The following is an 11,421-nucleotide window of genomic DNA, read 5'->3' on the forward strand; positions in this document are numbered from 1 at the left end:
TTAATTTCAACAATTCCGAACCAGCCGCACTGGTTTATTGGCCAGTTGATGTCGCAGCGGGTTGCGTGCTCCCTGTAGCATGGAAATCATCCATGGTTATGGTGACAGCACCCGCTTGTACCAAAGAGCGAGATAGGTCATCAATGAGGTCGTGGACATCCTCGATGCCAACGCACAGCCTGATGATGTCCTCGGGCATCTGACGTTCCTGCCTAGTTTTGGCGTCGATACTGGCGTGGCTCATGCGGCAAGGCATGCTAATCAGGCTGTTGACACACCCAAAGCTGACGCTGATGCCGTATAATTTAGCCGCCTCGACAATTCGCTCCGAAAGAGTGACGTCGCCTGTCTCGAAAGATAAGACGGCACCAGCGCCTCTTGCGAGTGACCAGTGAAGATCATATTGGGGGTGCGACTTGAGACCAGGATATCTGACCTTGAAGCCGTGGGACTCGAGGAATTCGGCAATAGCCTGAGCGTTTGCCTGCTGCTTCTCCATGCGAATGGCTAGCGTCTTGACGCCTCGCATCAGGAGGAACGAATCGTTGGGCGACAGGCCACAGCCGGTCGAGTTGATTGTGAAGTACATCTTGTCGCCCAGGGCACTATCATTGCAGGCAATGATGCCAGCCATGATATCGTGATGTCCCGAGAGATACTTGGTTCCCGACTCGTAGACAATATCTGCACCGAGTTCGAGCGGGTTGCAAAGCATCGGCGAGAGCATTGTGTTGTCGACAATGACGAGGGCTTTGGGGTTGGCATCATGTACGGCGCGAGCTATCGATGTGATGTCGACAATCTTGATCAGAGGGTTGGTGGGGGTCTCGAGCAAGACCATGGCGGTCTTATCCGTTACGACGTCACGGACACGATCAACCTCGGTGGTATTAACATGGTGAACCACGATGCCTTGGTTAGACGACAGGTAGGTAAGTAAGCGATTGGTGCCTCCATAAAGGTCGTCACCGGTTATGACCTCGTCGCCTGGACGCAGCAATCGGGTGATGACGTCCAAAGCACCCATACCAGAACCGACAGCCAAGGCGCGGGTAGCGTTCATGATCTTTGCCATGTGTCGTTCCAGGTGTGTTCGGGTGGGGTTTCCCGAGCGAGTGTAGTCATATTCGTTGCCTCCACTCGCAGACGTCTGTTTGAAAGTGGCCGACTGATAGATGGGAATGCTCGAAGCACCGTACTGGTCCTTGGAATCTGTGTATACAAGCTCGGTCGCGAGAGCATAGCGGCGACGGCCATTGGTCGGGCTCGATGGGGCAGGCGAGGGCGGCAGGTTGTGGCCGTCCAGGTCTAAAGCCTTGTTGACGGGCGCGCTTCCACTGGGGGTGAAGACATGTCGAGGGATTGGATCTAGCTGTGCAATTGCCGCTGTGTAGATTGCAAAGATGGCGATGATGGCGATGATGTGTGTGTATCGGGAGGGAAGTCTTGTGTAGGCCGCAAGACCATGATGATGCTGCTGGCTTAATTCAATTCAGTGCGGACCAGCGGCATCGGCGTGGGAGCGTGGGGCGGTCTGGGGAAAAGCGGATGACGTGCTTTGGCTAGCCACACCCCTATGCCTCCAGCAGAACTCGAGGTTGTAGCGGTAGAAGGCTACGGGCCAGCCTAATGAACTGGGAAGGTAGATAGCCTGATGGCCGTCAAGTCTGCCTGACTGCTTAGATAATACAGAGCAATAGCCCACTCTTTGTCGAAGCGCAAAAGAGACCAATTCTCCGTTGCGTTCTTGGGCCGATAGGGTTTGCCCGTATGCAACATGCCTTGTAAAGAAACGCCGGACATATAGCATAGGAGTATAAGCATGCAGTATACGAGCATTCGAGCGAGGCCTGTATAAGAACGAGGATCCGTTCAGTGCCTGAGTGCCGTCCTTTCCTTCCTGCACCTGCACGCCTGTAGGATTCGTACCGATTGGGACTGGGCCGAGTGGGGAGCTTGAAACGGATCCATGGATTAGCACGGGGGCAATTGAAGAAAAGTTGCAAATCTGCGCCTGGTAAGATTCGCTTTCTCGTTTTACTTGTCGTCCTCACGCCCACGCACCACGCCCGTCCAAAACCGTCGCGTCACCCAGCCGCCCAGCCCAGCCCAGCCCAGCCCTCCCTACCTTGCTCCTCTACTAGCTGTCTGTGTTCGTGTGGGCATAGAGGTGTGTAGAGGTATATGTATGTGTATGCGTGCGTGCGTGCGTGCGCGTGTGTGTAGGTGTGTGTGGTTTTGTGTCAGCCTATCGCTATCGCTATAGGCCGTAAGTCTACGTAGCTCGTTTGTATTGCGCGAGTGAAAGATCGAATCCTGTCTCTCTCCTCTTCCTCTCAGCAAGACACACCATGTACTCCGCCAACTACAATGGCTTCCCCAATACCGGCCAAACCTTCAATGGCGCCCCACACTCATCACAGAACCCTCATATGCAGCCTGGCCAAGCTGCGAGTTCCAATCAGCCGCCCCAGCAGCACCACCCGCAACAACAGCAACCGCAGCAGATGATGTACAATCCACAACAATATCCCATGGGCCCTGCTCAAGGCGCTCCCTTTCAGGCGCTCCCAACATGATGCCGGGAGTCGGTCCTGCCGCTGGCATGATGCAGAACGCCGGCATGCCGCACATGGCCAATGGCCAGAGTAAGCCTGCCTCTCACTGTTTACCTTCCCTTCGCCTCCCGCTTGTGTTTCCGACCTTGTCCCTCGATGGTGCTCTCTTCCTCTCACCCTCTCCTGCTTCTGTCTTCCGTATCTGGCCTGGCAATCGCTTGGTGTCCGACAGCGTGGATGCTGCAAGGAGGCACGAAAGCACGGCTAGCCGCGATTCCCATGCAGGACTTGACCTCGTCGCTTCGCCACGAACGCAAACATTCCGGCGCTTGTTTCTTAATACCTTGGATGTTGTATTGACTAACCCTGGTTTGCTGGAACAGTGCCTAACTATCCGACACCATATTCCAATTCCCCCTACGGCGCTGGTATCCCAACTTCAGTTGCGCCTCAGATGAATGCTCCGCCGAACTATGCGATGGGCGCCGGCATGCCTATGCCAGGCTTCCCCATGCATCCCGGTCAGATGAATCCGCAGCAACAGCAACAAATGATGCAGCGTATGCAGCAGCAGCAACAACAACAACAACAACAGCAGCAGCAGCAGCAGCAGCAGCAGCAGCAGCAGCAGCAGCAGCAACACCAACAGCAGCAGCAGCATCAACAGCAGCAACACCAACAGCAGCAGCAGCACCAACAGCAGCAGCAGCAGCAGCATCAACAACAGCACCAACAGCAGCACCAACAGCAGCAGCAGCAGCACCAACAGCAGCAACATCAACACCAGCAACACCAACAGCAACACCAGCAACCGCAGCATCAACAACAGCAGCAGCAACCGCAGGCGCAACCAGGTGCCACTGGTACCCAATGCTACACCTCAAAGACCTTACCCAGGGCAAAATCAAGGGCACAGTCAAGGGCCAGGACCACAGGGGACACCCACGCCAAGTAATGGCATGTCGGCGCAGCAACCGCAGTTTGCGCCTCCATCGAGTCACCAAGGAACTCCCCAGAGCCAGACGCCAACTAATGCTCAGCATCCACAGCCTCAACAGCCGCCGTCTGCTACTATACAGACCCCACAAACACCTACGTTCCCTTCCAATGTCCATGGCGCTGCAACCAATGGTACTGTCAGCACGCCGCTCAGCCCAGGTGCGGACTCTAGGGATAAGGAACGGGTGTCGATCATATTGGAGATCAATAACGAGTTGCTCGTGGAAGCCATGCATCTACAACATACGCAATCATTGTTGAAGAAGGAACATACGACGCCGGTTGATGGCATTCCCAGCGAAGCTGATAAAAAGAACAAGGAAGAAGAGGAACTCCTTGCCCAAGATTACTTACAGTAAGTGCGAAAGCCCGCCCTTGAATGAAATGTATAGCTCACCCGCCTCATAGGTGCATGCGCCGCCTGCAAACGAATCTGTCGTATTTGGCAGCATTGGCCGATAAGAAAGGTGCCCTACAGGCACCTCCATGTCCGATGTATCTAAAGCCACCTCCTCTGCACACAAAGGTCAAGTTGAGGCCTATGCAGAACCCGGATGGTGCTGAGGCAAAGCCAGAGGCGTCGGACCGCGACGAAACAGCCAAATATATGACGGACCTGTACACGAAACTCCAAGGATTGTACCCAGATATCGACCCAAGCAAAGAGCCCACCTACCAAGTGCCTGCGAACAGATCAAACAATACAAAACCCGGCGTGCAGACACCTAGTCAAGCAAGCCCTGTACCCGGCAACAAGAAGACGCCAACAATGACAGCAGCACCAGCACCACAGATGCAGATGCATATGGGATGAATCGGTATATACTCTCGGCACCGACATAATACTTCTCCTATACGTCACTCACGAGTTCCACGACTAGTTGCCAGGTCATCCTCAACATGTCGTAGGTTTTTGGATATCGAACTTTAGGTCGTTTCCAAGAGATATAGTCTATTACCCATAACGTGGGTATGTGTGATCATGGGACGCTACGTTATGCTCAGTACCTGTCTTGAGTTTCACAACAATATGTATAGAGATGTGATGGAACTTTTTTGGGCCTAGGATTTTGGACCAAAAAGGGTCTAAAGACTATTGAATAGCGCAGGTGTTACGGGGATGATAAGTTGGGTATTCAATTTGGTCGGCGCGTTTAATACAAAATACCTTATCACTTATTCTTTTTATCAAGAGATGTATATATATCCCCCCTCATAAAAAAACACCTAGAAAAAAAACTTGTACGTATCATTACATAGCTGGCGCCTTGGGTGAACTTTGTGATCACTGCTTGCTTGCTATCTAGAATAGATGGATGAAGGAATCCCGGTTCCTTTCTGTTTTGTGATATAGAGTTGCCTAGACTCCATATTACAAACAAGAATTTACAGATCGTCGTTGTATCTAGCAACCGTGAAAGACGTTGGATTCATCCTCTCCCGTATTTTGTCTCGCCTATTCTCTCGATTGATGGCAACGGCCGGGTTGTCGCGCAGTGATTCTTCACCTGCAAACTCGCCGTCTTCAAGATACCTCAGAGAGCACCGGGGTTTCTGCTTATAACGGCCTTTTATCATCATTTTGGTCCCAGTATGGTTAATTGGGGGTCAACATTGGACTGCAGAATGTCCCGCAGGCTACTACGCACCGCCGCCCACCCGGCTGGCTGTCGGCCCAGCAATAACACCGGGTTTGGGGACATGATCCGGCCCGCTCCGGCCACAGTGAGCTGAGGCTGGGCCGACCACGACTAGCAAGCGAACCTTTCCTCGCGTTTAGGCGAGCGGCTCGAGCTGGTGCACGGCGGCGGCGACGTCGAGTCGCGAATTCATGCGGGATCGCGCCACGAACCGTGATGCTCTCTGGCACTGGCCGGTCTATGACATTCGTCGCTGAGGGCCGATCGAGATCGAGAGTGACGGAGAGGTAGGTATAACGGCCGGGCCTCTTTGATTGACGGTGGCTTTGGGAATTCTGGCAGTCACACCTCGACTTGGTCGATTTGCTTGCATGTTGACACTGACTTGGGTGACCTTGACCGCCTAATGTGAGGTCCGCCCTTGATGTGACACAGACATTGGCGTGATTAGTACGTGGTAGTTTGTCTAAGAGCTGCCTTAGCACATGCATGCTACGCTCTTCTTCCACTTCATTCTCCCCTCCCAGAGCCACCGGGTGGTTGGGGTGCTGTACAGGCTAGACGGAGTCCTGGTAGGCAACATCAACAGATGAGGGGGGAGGGGACCCGGGGACTCTAAAGAAAGAATAAAAAAGCCATCTGAACTTTCGGAAACAATGATGCCAGTGAAGGAGCTCAGCACCCAGCCCGTCACACAGCCCAGCGACGAAACAATTCTGACAGCTGGGTATGTCATTTATAGACTTGACGGCATGTCTCTTATGCTGGATGCTACCAGCTACTACACCACACACCGCACCGCACAAAATACATATGCGGGCAGGCGGGTAGGTTAGCCCCCCTGCCCCCCTGCCCCTCTGTCGGTCGAAGTTCATGCAGTCGATGTTTCCAGCATGCTGGTCGGGGCCAGCGAATCAACGCGTTCCGTTGCGAGTCGCGCCACTAGCCTGAGCTTGTTGCATAAGCTTGCAATTGGCGCTTTACCGGATCCAGGCCTGCTACCCCTGAGCCCCTGCTTGCTTGCTTCGAGACCAACGGAACCGGCGAATCATGTGTCGCAGTCATGGCCAGGGGAAAAAGTGGCGCTAATTTCAATGTGTATCCCCGTTTCCTTAGACAGGTCGGTATGCTTTATGGCAGAGGTACTGGATATATTGTGCTACAAGCCATTCGGTCGGCGGGTCGACGGCCTGGCTGGATGAGAAGTAGGAAGGTCCAATCCGGTGATTTCAAGATCCAGGCTGGGGGAAAGCCGTTGGTGGCTACTCGATGCCGTCGTTTGGATCAAGCCTCTTGTTAGGAGCGTTTCGAAGATGCGACTTAGATCCTACCTAGGTCGGAATCGGAATCGGCTGGGCGAATGTGGGGGGACTCGTTGGATGTGATATTTGAAACATACTGTACTTCATTCGATTGCTGATTGACATGTATGTATGTGTGTGTGTATGTACCTCTCCTACTAAGACACCGCCCACTCCCCTCCTCCTCTCCTTGCCCTCTTTCCCGCCTGTCAAAATCAAGTCACATCTGCTTGACGGAGAACTTAATCATCAATCAGGATATTGCATTGTTGTCGCTCATTACCGCCACTTTTTCAGTGGTCATACCCTCATTTCGTGGGTTGCCTAGGTGCTCAGTCACTCGCTCATTGCCTAGTGCTCAGCCATATAGGCTTGTGCCCATTCATTCGTTCGTGGGCGTAGCATAGCAAACCTCCGGCGCCAGGACTGCCAGCTTCTCGTGACATGCCTGGCCCCTTTTACGCCTGGTCCTTCCTTTCTCAGATGTGAATTCACTCTCCTTTACTAAACCCCCAATCCTGATTGCCCGGCTTCTTTTCTCTCGCGCTTCATTGTGTCAAGTTACAAACTGTTTCACTCGACAAGTCCAACTGAGACAAAGAACGAGAGAGAGAGAGAGAGAGAGGGAGGCGGGAGAGCCCCCTCCTCCACCCACCATCGTCGCCTCGCTGGACCCGTCTCCCTGCTCGGGAACCCACTTGACTATTGTAGTCTGGAATACCCCTGGTTTCCTTCCAGAAGCTGGCCCTGGACTGGACTGGACTGCCTGGCTACTGGGCCTCTTTATTCCCACGGTTCCTTGCGGCAACCTCGAAAGCCGCCCTTCAGATGGAGACATAATATTTCTAATAAGTATTTGCGAGCGAGGAAAACCCATACGACTTCCAACCCTCACCCCCAGTCCGCCTGCCAGTCTGTGCCCGCCTCTGCATAAACAATAGAACCAAGAACCACAGCACAACCCACACCCTCGGACACCATCTCGTCGTGTCTACCACGCTGGCCCAGCAGATCAACAAGGCAACGCTCGTTGGAACTACCCGATTTGACCTTGACGCTAGCTGACGGTTGGACCGCGGCCGTCAATGCAAAGACTGTTGTTACCTGCGTAACATATTATTTTTCCCTTGTACGAAAGAAAAGTAAAAAATAGCTCTTCTCGAGAGCCCACGATTTGTTTAAGAGAAAAGCAATCGTCCGACTCGGTTATCGCTCCCAGCCCGCAGGATTCTTGCCGCCCGTCGATCCGCATTCCAGCGTTCACCGGCCACTTGTCGTGCGTTCCCCAGCTTCTGCTGGTAATCCCGAGGGTCTGCGCTTCAAGATGGACGCAGACCCAGTCCAGCGGCACACCATGGGGGCTGCGTCTCCTCCTACACCTACTTCATCAGAAAACCAAGCACCAACACGGCATACCATGGCGGCCGTGTCTCCTCCTACGCCTACTTCGCCGGGCAACCAAACAGAAACCATGTTGCCATCCACCAAATTTGAGCCGCCGTCCGTCATACCCGAATCGAGGCCGGCCACCATAGTACAATCGCCTACCGAGAAGGAGAAGCCTGTTTGGCCGGGACACGATTCTATGGTCACCGTTCGGTTGTCTGAGCCGCCAAACCTATCCGTTACGACCGACTTTGCGGCACTGAATACAATGCCAACACGACGGAGTCTTTTTGGACCGGAATATACACCTACGCCGACGAGTGCCATATCACAACTTAGAGAAGACGACACCATCGAGGAGGAGGACGAGGATGAACTTGCGGAAGAGGAAAAACGAAGCGGGGTTGACAATGGAGAACCCTCCCCAAAAATAACGGCCGACGGATCGAAGAATTTATTGCAAGAGCTTGCCGACTCAACCCAAGAGGACGAGGCTCAAGAGGATAATTCAAACGAGATAGCAGGCAAGCAGGCCGACAGACGTGGCTCCATTGACTCGGACGCAGATGAAGAGGTCAATTGGGATGAACTACAGAAGAAGGAAGATGAACAAGCACAGGACCAGGATGACAATGTAAGTTTTCGCCCCCATCCAGGACTGGTTCTTATCACGAGGGCGCTGTGGGATGCCCCAGGTTGAAAGATGCCATTGTTGAGAAGAGATCACTAACGCGGTCTCCTCATCAGTCAACCGCCATGCTCCTGGCCCGACTCGAAGAGGAAAACAACAAGCTGGCGACCAATCCGAAGGGCATCAAAGTCAAAGTGGTGGAACAGCCAACAACCCGAAGACCCAGGCCGCCGTCGATGGCTCAGCTGCGTGATATGGTCCACGGCCCCACGCCGGTGGCTCTACGGTACTCTGTGCTCCCGCCGCCTCCAATGACGGAATTGGAATTCTACATGGCCTTGGTCAAGGATTATCAGCAGACAGCTGCTCGGCTGCCTACTCTGTTGTCAAAGAAGATCCGGCAGGGAATCCCACCACCGCTTCGAGGGGTGGTCTGGCAGAGCATGGCCGGCGCTCGAGACTCGTCCCTTCTGGAACAATACGAGAAACTTGGTGGCGAGTCGAGTCCTTACGAGGGCATCATCGGCAAAGACCTGGGCAGAAGCTTCCCCGGCGTGGACATGTTCCGCGAGCCGGACGGCGACGGGCAAAGGATGCTGGGGCGGGTGCTGAAGTGCTTCAGTCTCTACGACCAGAAGATAGGGTACTGTCAGGGTCTGGCGTTCCTCGTCGGCCCTCTCCTCATGCACATGCCGGACAACCAGGCCTTCTGCGTGTTGGTACGGTAAGTGACGACATCTTATTTCATTGAGATCGACCGTCTTTGCATTCAGGGGAAAAGAAGGCTAACTCGAAGATGGGATGATCTGACAGATTGATGGATCAATATGATCTCCGTTCTTGCTTTTTACCCGACCTGTCCGGGCTGCACGTTCGCATCTACCAATTTCGCGAGCTGCTGCGACAGAACCTGCCCACTTTATCAGCCCACTTGGATGATTTGCAGGTCGATCCCGCCTACGTTTCACAGTGGTTCCTCTCGTTCTTTGCTGTGACTTGCCCATTACCCATGCTGTTTCGGATTTACGATGTCATTTTCGCCGAGGGTGCATCGGAAACGATCATGCGGGTGGCCTTGTCGCTAATGCGCAAGAATGATAGCCGCATTCTGGCGTGTTCCGAATTGGAGGATGTCATGCAGCTGCTGCTATCGCGTGGATTGTGGGATTGTTATCATTACAACGCCGACGAATTTGTTGAGGATTTTGTTTCGCTGTCTAACGTGGTATCGCGCGAGAAGCTAGCACAATTAGAGCAAGACTACCGCGAAGCGCAGATCGCTACCGCAAATGCAGCGCGCACGTCGGACGTTACTACAGCAGCCTCCCGATTCCTGGGCCGCCTCTGGGCCTCCTCCACCATTTCATCCCCTAAATCAGCCCTGTCCCTGGGAGCATTGTCGCCCGGCCTCATTACATCCTCCCGACCCATGAGCATGTTGCGCAGAAGCACATCGAAGCAGAGCTTGGCTTCAACTCTCAATTCTATGGACGCAAGCTCTGCCAGCGTTCTGAGTACCGCCTCGACCGACGCCACCACAACTTCACGCGACTCGTCCAATGCCGACGACACATCCATTCGCGAGTCGACCCCTGTCGCCTCGAAACAAAACGCCGGCGCCAACAGTCGCGCCACGGAGAGCAAGGCGTTACACACCCAAATTGAGGATCTCCTCACTGCACTCAGCGACCTGCAGAGGAATCATGCATTGCTCGCCACCGAGTTGCAGCGCGAGAGGGAACAAAGAGAAGAGGAAAGGCAAGCTGTCAAGTCGCTGCTTGATGGCTTGAAGAGGAGCGGCGTAGGAGCTGCGCCTGCTGCCGAGCCCGCTGCCGAAGCCGATGAGCCCAAAGAAGACGAGGCGTCAATTGATTTATCCAAGTTGATTGATGGCGTGCAAGAGCGAATGGCCGAAAGTGACGGGAGCAACAGCCAGACATCGGGGAATGAGACAAGAGCACAGCTGCGCGACGAACTGGCCCGGGCCAAAGAGCATCTGATGAACGAAGTTGCCAAGTCTCAGGATCTGAACCGTCGCATTGACGAGGTCGGCCAAGAGACGCAGAATCTGAAGGATCAGTTACGTGATAGCCATACCCATGCGCGCAGCCTGCACCAGGACAAGCAGCGACTCGAGAAGCAAGTGCATACTATGCGTATGTCGCGTTCCTCGGCCGACCCGCAGCCCGCAGCAGGCCCCGAGGCCGGGGGCTGGCTCGCCTCGGCAGCGAATCTGGCTGCTGGCGTTACCGGCGCCAGTGCTCCATCTAATGGCGGCCTGCGCGAGCTGAAGTTGGGACGTAGCAAATCAACGCCCACCTCGCACGGAAGCCTGTCTAACAGGTCATCGTCCCTGGTGCGCACGCAGACGGAGCCCATTGGGCAGCCTCCCAGCGAGCACGAAGCTCTACTTCTGGAGTTGGTACAAGCCAAGACGGCGGAGGCGGTGGCGAGGCAGGAAGCGGACGAGCACAAGCAAAAGCTCGAGAGCTTCAAGAAGGCCTACGGGATCCCCCTGGCGAGTCGCCTGGGGCGACGACGGCGAGCGCGGCGGCGACGGCGGCTATGGGCATGTTTGGCCGGCTGACGGGCGCCGTGGCAGAGGGCAACGGGCCCGGTACGAAGAGTGCGGCTTCCACCCCACCGGCAAGCGCATCGTCCACTGCGCAATCTACCAACAGTGGGGGCTTCTGGGGATGGAGAAGGTAATGAGGCGACATGGACATGCCTACTAATCCACATGCCATGCCGGCCTGTCTATTATTATTCTACGATACTGTCTCGACGGAGACACGGTAATCTGGGTTGGGGGGGCGGCGGGGTTTTTTTCGTTGCATGAGAGAGCAAGCGACCTTTTGCTTTTTGGTTGGCTCACTGGTTTGGTCATTTCACGACATTCTGCATCT

General features: G+C 54.5%; 3 protein-coding genes across 3 annotated transcripts; 2 read left to right on the plus strand and 1 right to left on the minus strand.

Annotated features, from left to right (window-relative positions):
- Positions 1 to 34: 34 nt before the first annotated feature.
- Positions 35 to 2,353, minus strand: PG998_003573 (cystathionine beta-lyase; the record flags this gene model as incomplete). The annotated part of the gene is made up of 2 exons (XM_066870391.1): positions 35 to 1,386; positions 2,347 to 2,353. The coding sequence occupies 2 exons, from the start codon at positions 2,351 to 2,353 to the stop codon at positions 35 to 37; spliced, it is 1,359 nt and encodes a 452-aa protein (XP_066734141.1).
- A 222-nt stretch (positions 2,354 to 2,575) lies between these two features.
- Positions 2,576 to 4,371, plus strand: PG998_003574 (glutamine repeat protein-1; the record flags this gene model as incomplete). The annotated part of the gene is made up of 4 exons (XM_066870392.1): positions 2,576 to 2,927; positions 3,002 to 3,118; positions 3,456 to 3,912; positions 3,966 to 4,371. 4 exons carry the CDS (start codon positions 2,576 to 2,578, stop codon positions 4,369 to 4,371), a joined length of 1,332 nt encoding a protein of 443 aa, XP_066734142.1.
- Positions 4,372 to 7,822: 3,451 nt separating this feature from the next.
- PG998_003575 (GTPase-activating protein GYP5) lies at positions 7,823 to 11,102 on the plus strand (the record flags this gene model as incomplete). The annotated part of the gene is made up of 3 exons (XM_066870393.1): positions 7,823 to 8,518; positions 8,632 to 9,239; positions 9,329 to 11,102. 3 exons carry the CDS (start codon positions 7,823 to 7,825, stop codon positions 11,100 to 11,102), a joined length of 3,078 nt encoding a protein of 1,025 aa, XP_066734143.1.
- Between the last annotated feature and the right edge of the window lie 319 nt (positions 11,103 to 11,421).

The sequence above is a fragment of the Apiospora kogelbergensis genome (assembly GCF_038363985.1).
Source record: "Apiospora kogelbergensis strain CBS 113332 chromosome Unknown utg000002l_segment0_segment0, whole genome shotgun sequence".
In the NCBI taxonomy this organism is placed as follows: domain Eukaryota; kingdom Fungi; phylum Ascomycota; class Sordariomycetes; order Amphisphaeriales; family Apiosporaceae; genus Apiospora; species Apiospora kogelbergensis.